The sequence below is a fragment of the Bos indicus x Bos taurus genome, chromosome 2, assembly GCF_003369695.1.
Source record: "Bos indicus x Bos taurus breed Angus x Brahman F1 hybrid chromosome 2, Bos_hybrid_MaternalHap_v2.0, whole genome shotgun sequence".
In the NCBI taxonomy this organism is placed as follows: Eukaryota; Metazoa; Chordata; class Mammalia; order Artiodactyla; family Bovidae; genus Bos; species Bos indicus x Bos taurus.
The window spans coordinates 115,035,999-115,050,542 of record NC_040077.1 but is presented as its reverse complement, the minus strand read 5'-3'; the positions used below and the strand labels follow the sequence as shown (position 1 = coordinate 115,050,542).

Sequence of the window (14,544 nt, the reverse complement as noted above, 5' to 3'; positions counted from 1 at the left end):
GGACCTTTTTCGCCAAAGTGATGTCTCTGCTTTTTAATACACTGTCTAGATTTGTCATGGCTTTTCTTCCAAGGAGCAAGTGTCTGTTAATTTCATGGCTGCAGTCACTGTCCGCAGTGATAAATGACCCCACTGCCCACGAAGTCTAGATGGCTTCCCACAGCGGGTAAAGGCCTGTGGGAACTCTGTGCTCATCACAGAGGCACGTTCCTCTGTGACTTTGCTCCTGCTCTTTCCACCAGCAATGTCCCTGTCCCACCCCCTAAGTTTACCTGGCAGACAACAGCTTATCTTTGGACTGAATTAGCTAGTAGGGAGGACTGTGGGCATTTCTCCACGATGACCTGGCCTCCGTTCTGCTGCTCCCAGTACGAGTCAGGGATTTGCTCACTCTCTCATGCTTTCCCCACAGCTCCTGTAACGTCTCATCCCTCTGCCTTCATTCTCTTGCTAAAATGTAAGCCCAGAGGGCAGGGGCCATGCTTCATTCATTGCTGTATGCTCAGGGCTCACATAGAGCTGAGCATGTTATTGACTTTTAATTTTTTCTTCACTGACAATTCAAATAAGCATCATTAGACATTAGATGTTCAGCTCTGGGTATTGGTTCTCATTGACAAAATGGTTACAAGTATAAACCATTTCTTACTTCAAATAATTTTAATGTGACAACCTATCTGCACACCCACAATCTCATCTTACAATTGTTCACAGAAAGCCGACTGATAAACTTTAACCATCACCCACTCCTGAAATGTAGCTTATTTATGTTTAGTCACTAAATCATGGCCAACTCCTTTGTGACCCCGTGGACTGAGCCCGCCAGGCTCCTCTGTCCATGGAATTTCCCAGGCAAGAATACTGGAGTGGGTTGCCAATTCCTTCTTCAGGGGATCCTCCTGACCCAGGAATCAAACCCATGTCTCTTGCATTGGCAGGCAGATTTTTTTACCCCAGTATCACCAGGGCTCCCCTGAAACGTAGCATACTTTTCCATAAACTTAAATTTTAGAAATAACGTTTGAGAGATTTGACAATGAGAGAAGACTCTTCGTGGAAATGTGGTATGTCGTAACTCATGCTGTAGGCTGTGTTCCCTCATGATCTTGAGTGTCCTAGCATAAAATCCCCTCTACAAAATCTGTACATGTTATTGGTGCTGAGGAAAAAAGTAACAGAATGGTTTACTAAAACTGGATTTATCAAGGGTTTTATTTTGAGCCTCTTAGAGATTATAATAAAACAAATCATTCTCTGTGTTTCAGGAAATTACATGGATTTGTTCTTCTGTCAGCTCAGCAGCCTAATTTTATCATTGTTACTTTTATTTGGTGTGGCTGCAAGAACAGTGGAAAGATGTGGCCTTAAAGTTGGTTGAACCTAGGTTTCAATTCAGCTGTCCCTTTCCAGCGACAGCACCCTGGGTGATACACCGACTCCCTGACCCCCATTTCCCACATTTCCAAAATGGGGCTTAATGCGTACTCTTGAATTGAAAATTAAGATTATATGTCCAGCATGTAGCTGACCTCGTACATTTATTGTGGCCACATCTCCAATTTAAAACAAGCCCTTTCATATGGAAAACATATTTCTTGGGATTCTTTACATAGTAGAACATGATGATTCTCACAGGGCATATAAATTACTGATTAGAATTATTTATACCTGGTCAACTCTTAATGTCTTTGGGAAAGCTATTTTTCCAATTCTCGAAGTTACTGTACCACATGTGAAAAAAGTCACCATTTCCTGCAGGATCATTATCAGGAAGTTCTTCAGGGAACAAAACAATTGACATTAAAAATCAGTACTCTGCAATTGCCACTGTTATTATCTGCCAGAGATTCTGCATAATGCATTTTCAACCACCAAGGTTGGCTGCCACATCCATGTGAAATGCTTGAATTTTATGGTGCTTAAATATTTAATGATTCATAGGAAAAAAATGTGAAACATGTCTGATAAATTGCATCCCTTTATCTAACCTACAGTTGTAAAGTTAAAGACTTTTCAACATGTAACAATTGCAAGGTGCCTGGTTTGCTATTGACATTGAAATGTTGTATTGCAATTTATACTATCACTTATTATATATAAAATTCTCTGATGACCTCCAAAAACAACTGTGTTTTATCTGGTGCATTCATTTTCTTTCAAGCCAAAGTGAGTTTACTACTTAACCTACCATGGCCTGCCTTAGGTTTGGCTCGGGGGTTGGGGGGGGCAGGAAAGGTTACATGGTAGACGTGTGATCTGCAGATGGGAGGAGCATGAGCAGAGCATAGACAGTGACCCCCGATCCCGCCCCGCCGCCCCCGGGCTTGGGAAAGCATGATTCTGAGGCTCCAGGGAGCACTGTCCTCCATGCAGTGGTGAGCTGGGGTGGACATGAAAGCAAACCTCTGCTGATTTGCATTCACCTGCCAGCACGGGGCTCTGCTCTCGTGGTTCTCAGTTGTCCCACCAGCTGAAGAATGAGACCACTTGCCTCACAGGGTTGCTCTAAGGGTTAAAAGTAAGAGCTATAGGGGACTTCCCTAGCAGTCCAGGGGTTAGGACTTTGCCTTCCAAGGCAGGAGGTGTGGGTTTGATCCCCGTTCAGGGAGCTTATATCCCACATGCCTCACACCAAAAAGCCAAAACATAAAGCAGAAGCAATATTGTAACAAATTCAATAAAGACTTTTAAAAAGTTCAAAAAAAATCTTAAGAGAAAAATTAAGAGATATAACTACAAAGAGATATAAAATGTAAGGTACTGTTACTGACAACCAGAGTAACTGGAAGTTAGGGGTTAGGAGGTATTTTTATTCTCATAGCACAGGGGTGGGTGCAGTGCAGATATTCAATAGCTGTTTAATGGAGCAACTTTTGTTAATTAGGAGGGAACGTCAGTGGTTATTTGGTCCAACTGGGCTTCCCAGGTGACTCAGTGGTAAAAAAAATCTGCCTACAAATGCAGGAGACACAGTTTTGGTCCCTTGGTTGGAAGATCCTCCGGAGGAGGAAATGACAACCCACTCCAGTAGTCATGCCTGGGAAATCCATGGACAGAGGAGCCCAGCAGGATACAGTCCATGAGGTTGCAAAGAGTTGGACATGACTTAGCAACTGAGTATGCACAGTTGTGTACTCACTCATAGAGCAATAATGTTAGCAAATGAACATCTCTTCAACACCTACTATACGACAGGAACAGTATGAACCCTGTGGTATGAGCTCCCCTCAACCTCTCAACTATCCTATCTTACAGATGAGGAAGCTGAGGTTGAGAGAGGATAAATGACTTGCTCAGGGTCACACAGTCAACTCCAGGAGAACTTGAGCCCTGGTCCATCAATTGCTGAAGATTGTGCTCTACCCACTACACCACGGCCTCCCATACTACTGGCTTTACCACACAATTCTCTACCCAAGCAGCAATATGTATTACAAACAAATTCAGTGATTTCTGCTGGTCATGTTCTGGTTTTCCTTGATAAAGTCTAAATCGTATGTTCCAAACTGCCAGTTCATCTGAAGATCTTGAATAAGATGTCAAAAATGCCATGGGGGGAAAAGCAGTGTGCACAGACACACAAACACACCTGCAAAGGAACAGTGGCCAGATTTGGTGGTATCCACAGGGGCTCCTTGGTGACACACTTTGAAGGTCCTGGAATCTTGAGTTTTGGGCACTACGCTGCGGCATTCGTGACATGGAACCAGCTTGGGGCACAGGAGGATGGAGACCTCTCCCCACCATCTGGTAAACCTTGGGGAAGGCCTCGATGTTTCTGCTTCTATGGGCAAGAGACTCTGATGCTGGGAAAGATTGAGGGCAGGAGAAGGGGGCGACAGAGGATGAGATGGTTGGATGGCATCACCGACTCAACGGACATGAGTGTGAGCAAACTCTGGGAGACAGTGGACAGGGAAGCCTGGCGTGCTGCAGTCTATGGGGTCGCAAAGAGTCGAACAAGACCAAGCGACTGAACAACAACATGGACAAAAGCTTTCTTTCAAGTGATTCTTTCCTGTGACTCAAGAAAACACACAGTCAACAGTATCAAGCAGCAACAGGCACCTCTTTTAACGTGTGCCACTGGTGATGTTATAAATGAGCTTGTTTCACTCCACAAAAACTTTATTGGTTTTAACATTTCAGACATTGTGCATGAAGAGATGCATAGAAACACAGTCAAAGTCCTGCCCTTGTGAAGCTTACAATCCAGAGACCTTCTCTTACTTCCAGATAACTAGCAATTCTAAGCGGCTTGTGGAAACTGTGGTGAACACCATCCAAGGGCAGATCATTCTGGGGGCAGAACGGGGAGGATCTGGATGCGCTGAGAGAGAGGAATAGGCTACTGCATGGAAGCCACAGGGTCAGAAAAGCTCATGGCCTGGACAATGATGAGACCTGTTAGCAGCAGCAAAGACTCCCTTAGGGATAAGTGAGGGTGAGGCTGAAAGGCTGGCTGGAGCCCCATTGTTGAGGCGAATGAGTTTGACCTTTATCCTTTGGCAACAGAGAAATGAGAAAAAAGTACTGAGATGGTGAGTGGCATCACAAAAATAGATTTTGGAAGATTAATGGGCAGTGCTATGTAGAACTGAGTGAAGACAAATTTTAAGTATTGAGTGGGGCAATGAAGAGATTTTAAGCAGGGAGTCTGTGACTCTAAAATAAAAGACTGGGGCAAAAGCAGAAAGAAAATGATTGCAGTAATCCATACGAAGGGAAGGGAAGAGATGATAGGATTTTGTTTTTTAATGACTTGTTGTTCAGTCACTCGTGTCTGACTCCGCGACCCCATGGACTGCAGCCCGACAAGCTTCCCTGTCCTTCACCATCTCCTGGAGTTTGCTCAAGCTCATGTCCATTGAGTTGGTGATGCCATCCAACCATCTCATTCTCTGTTGCCCCTTTCTCCTTCTGTCCTCAATCTTTCCCAGCATCAGGGTCTTTTCCAATGAGTAAGCTCTTTGCATCAGTTATTAATTGAATACAATTCTTTGCTGACTCTTTCAAGAGAAACTAGGATGAGGAAGGAGGCGGCCAGGTCTGCCACATCCCCTGGGTTTTATTTTCCTTTTCTGGTGATGGGTCTCAGTCTTTTAATCCCCCAGGTGGCTCAGTGGTAAAGAATCTGCCTGCCAAAGCAGGAGACACTGATTCTGTCCCTGGGTCGGGAAGATCCCCCCTGGAGTAGGAAATGGAAACTCACTCCAGGATTCTTGACTGGAAAATTCCTTGGATAGAGGAACCTGGAGGGTTACAGTTCATGGGGTCATATAGAGTCGGACACAACTGAGCAACTCCGCTTACTCAGATTCTTAACTTACTTCCTAAGCAGCAGAACATGTGACGGATATGTATACTGGCCCCAATTCTACAAAAACCAGCCTTTTACTGTCCAGGCCTCAACAACAGACAGCTTAAAAGGACAGAGGGGCTGTGAACAATCATGTACAACTTTGGAATCACAGGCACTAAATACATTCAAGGTCATAAAGAGGAAGCAATTTTAACTGGTTCCTCATCTTGAAAACCAAGGAAAGAGTGAGTGGCACTCTCTTAAGTGAATTAAGAGGTCTCCTAAGTTGACTGATCACAACCAAAGCGTGGGAATGTTTAACAGACAACCAGGAAATCACTATTAAGCAAAGAAATCAGTTTAAAACCAGCTCTAAATGCTTACTCCCTGAGAGATAATTAGTTGAATACACTGGTTTTTATTTGTCTTTCTCAACCCAATTTCAGTTTTGTGGTGTAACTTTGGAGACTCCTTACTGTAGAAGAAAAAATAAGATGGCTATTGAAAATAATAAGCACTGGTGACAAGCAGGCCTATTAACTGAGCAAAGTAATTATAATAATTTCCAAAACGTCTTTATTGTTGTGCTAAGGTAACTGGTTTATATTTATAACTGAAATGACCTTTCCCACATCTGTAAAGTTTAGTGATAATCCACTCCATAAATAAGATGTGCTTATTACAGTTACACCATTTGAAATCCAATTCTGGTGTCTTTACATCTGACAAGTGAAACAGAGCAAGGAGCTACTATTACTAGACTTGACAGCCATAAAAAATATAAATACCTCCATATACAGTGGCTGGACTTTTTACTGCATTGAAAAAACACTCTGGTGAGAAACCAACACTGAATAAGCCTCTACTGGGAGGCAGGGGCCAGCCTTTGGGTGATGCAGTGAGAGAGCTGCAAAGTGCGGAGTTAACAAGACCTCATTCCACAGCCATTCATAAGCTGTGCTCCTGTGTAGAAGGCATGTCTTTCTACAGTTGTATACAAATAATCATAAAGCCAAACATAAATGTCAGAGTTACCTTTACAATGTGCTATCAGAAGATGGAGCGTAAGAATGAGGTTATTCCCAGTAGGGGGCTTTCCAGGTAGCGCTAGTGGTAAACAACCCGCCTGCCAAAACAGGAGACGTAAGAGACCTGGGTTTGATCCCTGGGTTGGGAAGATCCCCCGCAGGAGGAAATGGCAACCCACTCCAGTATTGTTGCCTGGAGAATCCCAGGGACAGAGGAGCCTGGTGGGCTACAGTCACAAAGAGTCGGACATGACTGAACCGACTTAGCATGCACGCATCGCCAGCAGAGGTCATGGGAAACAACTTCGAAGAGTTTGGGAGAAGAGGAATGACATTTGGCTTAAACATTTCAATTTTAAAATGTTTGGAGCTGCAAGACTCAGAGATACAATTCATACTATAAATGTGCTGCATGTCACTTTGTATCAGTCATAAATTAAGCTGAGGAGCTCAGGTAACACTGTTCCAGCTGGCAGGTCAAAGTGCTCCCGGTCTCACATGGTTTGTTAGCTCATTTACATGCAGGTGACAGAGGCTCACCCAGGTCAGCTGAGGTCAGGAACCAGGCACAAAACTGCATAGTTGGCATGCTCCAAATCTGTGAAACAAAGACTGAGAAAGCAACATCCTTAAAGTCTTGACCCTGGTGGAGACACAGGTGATTTTTAAATTGCGTATGTATTTTTTTGTATTTCTGTTTATATTGTAAATTTTATCAACAGAGACACAATTCTTATTCTTGAGTCCATTTTCCTGATTATATATTTCTTCATTTATTATTATATAAATCAGTTTCCCTGCTGCAAAAGTAGTACACATATATACATATACACACATTTTAAAAAGAGAACAATATAAAATTGTGAAAAACAGAAAGCAAACTCCTATGCACTCCACTTTCCCAAATAACCTGTTAATATGTGGGTGCATTTCCTGTCAGATGTTGGCTTTATGCATATACAAGGTATATATATTACTTTCATAATCAGAAAACTATATAAGTGCTAGATAAAGCCATAGAGGAAGATCCTTTTCTGCTTTTAACTCTTTTTAAAAATAAATATCTCAGTGACATAAGACATGAGTGATATTTGACCTTTTCCTTTTATTCATGAAACTCAAGCACCAGGAAAGACGTCTTAAGTGACTTGCGGTCTGTGTGCTGGGGAGTGTCTTGGAGGGTGGCTGTTACAGTGGTCAATTAAAAGGCACTTTTATGAGAAAAAAAAATACTTCCTCAGGAAGGATTTCTCTGTGACCAAGCTGCTGGTCACTCTTCTGCATGTGGCACCTGCTGCTGCTCTGCTGGTTAGTTCAATACAAGTTGCATCTCCAGGATGTGACATCATCCCTGGAGAGGCTCTTGTAGCTGGATTGTTGGTGCCACCTGCCGGGTCGTGGAGTGTGGAACTGGTTTCCTGTCCAAGGTCTCACTTAAGCTTTTCCACTAACACATCCGGGAAGGCAGAGGGGCATCAGAGAAAAGCAGGTTCACTGCAGACACCACTCAGACGTGGGGGCCCCAGGAACCGAAGCGCCTGGGCAAGGGAGGCCGGGACGACATCCTGCAATGATGGCTACATCCAATGCCTGGAAAGTCACCATGGCAACATGCCAGGAGGATGAGGGATGGCTCCCCACTTCCTGCCAAGTTGGGCACTGAGCAGGAGGGGGGCCTGATCTTTTGGGCTGGTGAATACAAACCTCCTGGCAAAGGTCAAGGTCTTCAAAGACATAACAAGGCAGGGCCTCCACTGAGTCAACAGTGAGAGAAGGGAGCGTGGAGACTGGTCCCCAAGTGGAGACGCCCAAGCTCCTGTCTGCAAGAGAACAAGGTCGGAAGTACCATTCCCAGAGAGCTGGGGGCTGTCAAAACAAGCCTGGTCTCAAGACATCAACCAGCTCAAGACATCAACTGGACTCATGGTGGCCGTAGGATGACAGGCCACTGCAGGTGTGAGCAACTGGGATGGCAATGTGCCCGCTCTGCTTTTGTACAAAACGGAGGGTCTGGGGGTAAGTACTGCACAACTGGACCATGTTTGTTCACAAGGCTGGGTCGCCTCGCTGGCTATCGAATCTGTGCAGCCGCTGTCTCCTCATTTCTTCTTCTGGTGAGAGACGGAACCCATAGGCCGGGGGGCTGCTTCTGCGATTTCCTGAAGAGAGAGAGCACAAGGTCGTCAAGCACTGCCCTTGTTCTGACACTCACAGGGCTCTGCATCCCAGATTCCAAGGGTGGGGGGAAATGGCTTGGGCGTTATCTTTAGCACGAAACAGAGACAGAACAAACATTTCAGCTGCAGCTGTCAATGTGACATTGTGACATCGAGTACACGTGTTAGTGAGGTCCAGTCCATGAAGCTAATTTGACTCATTTTGAAACTTGACAATCCTCCCATTTCTATGTTGTTTCCCCCCCGACCATGCTGCATAATTTGCATCATTTAATTTCCCTAATGTCTCAAGGGCTTAGTTTATCTTTTCTTAATGCCCAGAAATAACTTTGTCACTATCTGTAACGTCCTCACCAGATGGTGAGGTGTCGGAGGTGTTTCCCGATGAGTCTGAGGGTCTCCCTTTCCCTCCCTCTAACCTGCTATCTCCTGAACCTCACCAGCCAGTGGGAATCACACCTGCCTGAGATGCACAACACCCGCAGGGCATCATGGCCCACAGAGCAGAGGCTGTGTTACCATAATGACCAGTATTGGGGCAGGCAGACAAAAATACAGGCATAATCTGCGAAGATCATATGAAAGACCATGGAAGTCATTACTGAAAAGAGTTTCTTGGCGCTGCAAACAGACCAAGAAAATCATCTGCAATGATAGAAGCACTTCAGTTTACTGCATTAAAAACAAAAGACAATGGGAAGATCCAGGCATTGTTGGGGGTGGGTAATAAAGGAATAACAACAGACAGTCCTTGATCTCAAGGAACCAGCAACCTAACTCTAATAAAAGAGCTTTAACGTCCACGATGAGGCAACCGTGCAGGGCATCACTGATGGATACCGACAAATAGTAGATTCACTTTTAAGCATGTGGATCAAAAAGACTGTACTTTTTCCCTTCTGAGCCTCTGCTAACTCTGTGAGCTCACTTTGAAAGGCCTGCTCCCCTTACCTACATCCATCAAAAGTTCTATATGTTACAGCCAGACCGCCACGCTCAACACTGCCCTCTGAGGTTCTGACACAACTGAGACTGGAAGTCCTGGCCGAGCCATGAAGGCTGGGTGGTGGGCAACGGGGCTGGAGCCACGAGGGAAAACAAGTCAACAGCTGGTCCCTCCTGCTCACGCTCCGAGTGTCGATGTTGACAGGTCAATATATTGATGTGGCGACTGTTAAACCTATGATGAAAAGATGATACAGAAAGCAGTGTGAAGCTAACGGTCAGTTTGCTGAGCTACAACTAGAATTTCAGCGGTCAGACAGAAAATTCTAAGAAGGCAGTTTTTGGTCCACACTGTGATAGAGACCCCAAGACTCACCCATATGTGGTTCTCCTTTCCTTTTGAGACATGAGGGAATCACCCTTCCCAGACCTCCTGTAACATTTTCTGACTAGTCCACCCAAAAGTGAACGGGGTGGGCCAAGCCCAGCACTCACTCCCACTGGGTAAACTCCACTTCGAGACACAGAACACTTTTACCATAGAGATTCTATGACTCCTATAAGAGCAAAAGTTTTACTGGATACAGCTTTCTCCATATACATTTGTAGAGGGCTTTCTCTCTGTTTAAAGTGGTAAACACTTTGAAATTACAGAGAAACTCATGAATCCAATTACCATTAGTTTATGGCTTCAAATTGCTTTATACAATAAGATCCAAATCCTGCTTTTCCTCTGACAGTTGTTTTTAACAAGTCCATCCTTAATTGCACTCATGAGCACGGACCAGTGTGTGACAGCCCATTCCAGCTGGGCAGGGAACTGGGAGGCCTGGGCTGTGGGCAGAGTCAGAAGAGAGCTCAACGTGGCATGTTGACTCTGGGCCACAGGGCGCGAGCCCACAGATGCTGAAAGATGCTCAGACGCCCAAGGGGACTCACAGTGTCCAAGAGAAAAAAGCTGTTCCTCGAAGGGAGGAATTAGAGAGGACAGACTGTGAAGGTTCCAGGGGTCCAGCTCTCAAAGTGGGCAGCCCGCACAAAAGCTCTCTGGACCCCCGCTTGGGGCACTGGAGGAGAACCAGGGCTGAGCCAAGGGCAGAAATGCCACGTGCCCACGTAGAAAACTCACATCAAGAGAGGAACAAATAATCACTCCTTCATGAGAGCCTTGTGAGGTATCCTATTTCAGTTAGTTTTTATTCCTAATTTCATGAAGCCAGCCTTACAGAGGAGGAGACTGAGGCTCAGGGAGAGTTAAGGGCAAACCTAAGGTCGTGAAGCTCGCACGAGAGGAAGCCAAACTTGAACCCAGGTGTTCTGACTGCAGTTTGCGTTCTCCTCCCCTTTCCCGCAATCCTGTATCACTGTTCCTTCTAACACACCGAGTATGTTAAGCATCTCATCTTTTCCTTCTACCTTATCCTCCTGCCCAAACCCAGAGAGTCCCTTTCCTGTATGGATATGTGGGGAGCTCACTATTTGAAAAGAGGAAAAGAAGAACCAGCCTAAGTCCTCAACTTGATGGGACTCTGCTGTCATCACAGATGTGGCCACAAAGTTCCCACACAGAAGGGAAAGTGTTAGTCACTCAGTTGTATCCGACTCTTTGCAACCCCATGGGCTGTAGCATGCCAAGCATGGAATCCTCCTGGCAAGAATAGTGGAGTGGGAGCCATTCCCTTCTCCGGGGGATCTTCCCGACCCAGGTCTCCTGAATTGCAGGCAGATTCTTTACTGTTTGAGCCACCACAAAGTTCCCACTTTGGGTCCCCTTAAACTCTACTGACTGCTGGAGTGGTTGGGTTTTTTTTTTAGGATCGGAAGGCCTTTGGTATAGCAACCACAAAATAACAATGACAACAATGCCTGACTTGGATGTTTTCATGGATATTTTAAGTCCTTCAAACGCAGTGTTTCTGATTTATCAAAGCCACCCTATTGTCTGAAGAATGACTTAATCCTTTCATTTCAGGTTTTGAACTCCATTCTTCTTAATGCTGGTGGTTAATTTTCTTGGAAAGTTTTCAAGTCTAAATTAATCTGTGATATTTTAAAGGCAATTGAGTATTTGGTATCAGATGGCAACCCACCCATCCTATTCATCACATCTGTACTTTAGGTCAGTGCCTCTCAGCTGCTATGCTCAGTCTCAGCTGAGCTCTATTTTCCAAATCTACACTTTTTCATTTGTTTTTTAACCCATTTCTGTGTTTTCCTCTTGTGTCACATGATCTATCACTTCTCTCTTTAGACTCCAGGATCCTCTGAAGCTATTTCTCAAAGGGTCTTAAGAAATGTGCTTTTAATATCTACTTATATTGATTACATATGTACTAAGTCACTTTAGCTGTGTACGACTCTCTGCGACTCTATGGACTGTAGCCCATCAGGCTCTTCTGTCCACAGGATTCTCCAGGAAAGAACACTAGAGTGGATTTCCAGGCCCTCCTCCAGGGCATCTTCTCGACCCAGGGATTGAACCCATGTCTCATTATGTCTCCTACACTGCAGGCAGGTTTTTTACCATTAGGGCCACCTGGAAAGCCTGAGCACACAGAAAAAGATCTAAACTGGATGGTAAAAGAAGAGGTCCCTGTGGGTGACTGGAAACGGGAGATGTTTCCAGCCCTGCGTACAGCTGCGGGGACACCCGAGGGAAAACTTCACTGCATCAGGCTCTGGTTGGGTCACTTGTCAGGTGAGGCTGAGGAGCAAGGTGACTGCCAGGGTCCTTGCTACAACTCTGGAGTTTGACGACTGGAATTCAATTGTGCCTCCTCCATGTATGGTTATATATCCTTGAGCAAGGTTACTGGCCCTCAGCCTCAGTATTCTTATCTATAAAATGGGAATAGTAACAGTACCTCCTCTGTTGGGTTGTTGAGAGGATAAGAAGAGATGATGCATATAAAACGCTGAGTGCCAAGCATGCAGTTAGTGCCTGATGGCCAATGGCCGCTGGGACTTTTAACTGTAACATCAGTGAGAATCACGGGTTAAATGTCTGCTTGTTACTATCACTGACAAAGACAGATATAAAATAAAATTACCAATGACTTCTTAAAAGATAAGAGCCCAGGAAGTCTCTGGTGGTCCAGTGGTTGAGAATCTACCTGCCAATGCAGGGGACACAGGTTCGATTCCTGGTCCAGGAAGACCCACATGCCAGGAGCAACCAAGCCTGTGTGCCACAACTATTGAGCCTGTGCTCTAGAACCTATGTTCCGCAACAATAGAAGTCACTGCAACGAGAAGACCATGCACTGCAACTAAAGAGTAGCCCCTGCTAGCCACAACTAGAGAAAGCCTGTGTGCAGTAGCGCAGACTCAGTGTAGTCAAAAATACATACAAAATTTTTTAAAAGATAGAGCCTAATTCTGTTTGAGGAACAACTGGGAGTGTTTTGTACAAAGTGTGGGGTCACTACTTATTAAATATTTGCCCTTCAAGAAACAGATACAAAAAGGGTAATTCGTGAGCCCCACTTTTGTAACCAGAAGGAGCCTTACAGGCTTTGGGAAAGTTGGCGACCTTCTTTTCTCTGCTGAGTAAAACCATGCATTGAACGTTTACAGACTTAGGTGAAGTGGCCTCGCTCTGATGAACTTGGTACAGAATATTAGTATTTATGAGCCTTGCTTCTGTGCTCCTGTAAATGGAGGTCAGCCCTCAATTTTACTGAAAGAAAGAGTGAGCATGCTTCAAAGAACCTCAGGAACAGTGCCTGGTTTAAGAAGATTTAGCTCAATTATGGCACCAATGGTGAGATCATAAGATTTATTGACTTGTGGTTCTTGATGGAAAAATGTTCAGTTCTCTACGGTTATGTATAATGCAGTAACCTCTGCGTTTTACATCTGAGGGAGGAGAAGCAATTCCATCCACATAAGAATTGCTAAAAAGAATGCTGTGAGTTGATGGCCCTTTTCCCTACTGTTCACCATTCCTGTAAACAGAGATGCTTAATTTGCTGGTATTCATAGATGCTGCCATGATCTGATGAGCCCTCTAGGCCATTCAGTGAAATTATACTAAAATGAAGTCGCAGGATGGTGTATCTTTCCCTTAAATCAGGGACCCATGGAGGCAATCACTTAAAAATTTTTTTTAAATCAAGAAACCTCTAAATGTTCTTCTCCTTTGTCAAATGAGGGCAGTAGCATGGGACCCATAGTCTCTCTTTCAAAAATGTTACTTGATTAGAATTCCATGAATTCTAAAGCTTACAAAACGCTTTCTGATAGCACAGTTGCTAAATCATTTACTACGACCAAAAAGGCCTGGAAGAAATCCCAAGCGCAACAATTTGCAAGATATTCTTTGAAAGTGGGAGGTGCCCAAGGACAATAAGACCACTCTATTGTTTGAGTCACTAATTACAATGACCTATCTATCCATCCATCTGTCCATCTCTAAAAAGAGTTTGAAATCACTTAAAGTCTCATAATTTTCATACAGATGGAAGTTTCATTATGGTTTATAGTAAATGTAACACGTATTAACAGGTGTGACTTGAGAGAGAAAAATTCACATTTCTACTCCTCAACCAATGAGTTGAAAAAGTAAAGACTCTGAAGCTGGGAAAGACTGAAGGCAGAAGAAGGGGGATGCAGAGGATTAGATAGTATCATTGACTCAGTAGGCATGGATTTGAACAAATTCCAGGAAAGAGTGAAGAACAGGGGAGACTGGTGTGCTCAGTCCATGGGCTGCAAAGAATCAAAAATAACTTAGTGACTGAACAACAACAAAAACCAATCAAGTAACCGGAGTAGGAATTTCTTAGTTCTGAGACAGTACCTGGAATCCCAAAATGAGCAGCTTTGAATGGAAATCAACTCAGTTACTACTTTCCCTGTTGTACTTATCTGCCTGTTCTAGTTGGCTACTTTGGGGGACCTTAACTGGCCACAACTGACTTAAAATCAACAGGCTATATATAATTCAGTCACAATTTGAGTAATCCAAAATACTGGGTCTACTTTGTCAGATCTAGAGTTTTCTGCAATATAGACAATGCAATGTCTGAGCTCTGAAACAAAAAGACCAAGTCCAGGACTTCCCTCGTGGTCCAGAGGTTGAGACTCCAGG

At 44.3% G+C, this 14,544-nt stretch overlaps 2 protein-coding genes across 3 annotated transcripts in view; one reads left to right on the top strand and one right to left on the bottom strand.

The window, feature by feature from the left end:
- Positions 1 to 3,506, top strand: part of COL4A4 (collagen type IV alpha 4 chain) — a 155,884-nt gene extending 152,378 nt beyond the window's left edge. Inside the window, exon 48 of the mRNA XM_027514975.1 lies at positions 3,256 to 3,506. Coding sequence (XP_027370776.1) covers positions 3,256 to 3,288 — 33 coding nt within the window. The 3' untranslated portion in view covers positions 3,289 to 3,506. The remainder of the gene's footprint in view (positions 1 to 3,255) is intronic.
- A 2,354-nt stretch (positions 3,507 to 5,860) lies between these two features.
- Positions 5,861 to 14,544, bottom strand: part of RHBDD1 (rhomboid domain containing 1) — a 135,167-nt gene continuing 126,483 nt past the window's right edge. For both annotated transcript variants that reach the window (XM_027514934.1, XM_027514924.1), the window contains one exon: positions 5,861 to 8,489. In XM_027514934.1, the coding sequence (XP_027370735.1) occupies positions 8,377 to 8,489 (113 nt within the window). In that variant the 3' untranslated portion in view covers positions 5,861 to 8,376. The remainder of the gene's footprint in view (positions 8,490 to 14,544) is intronic.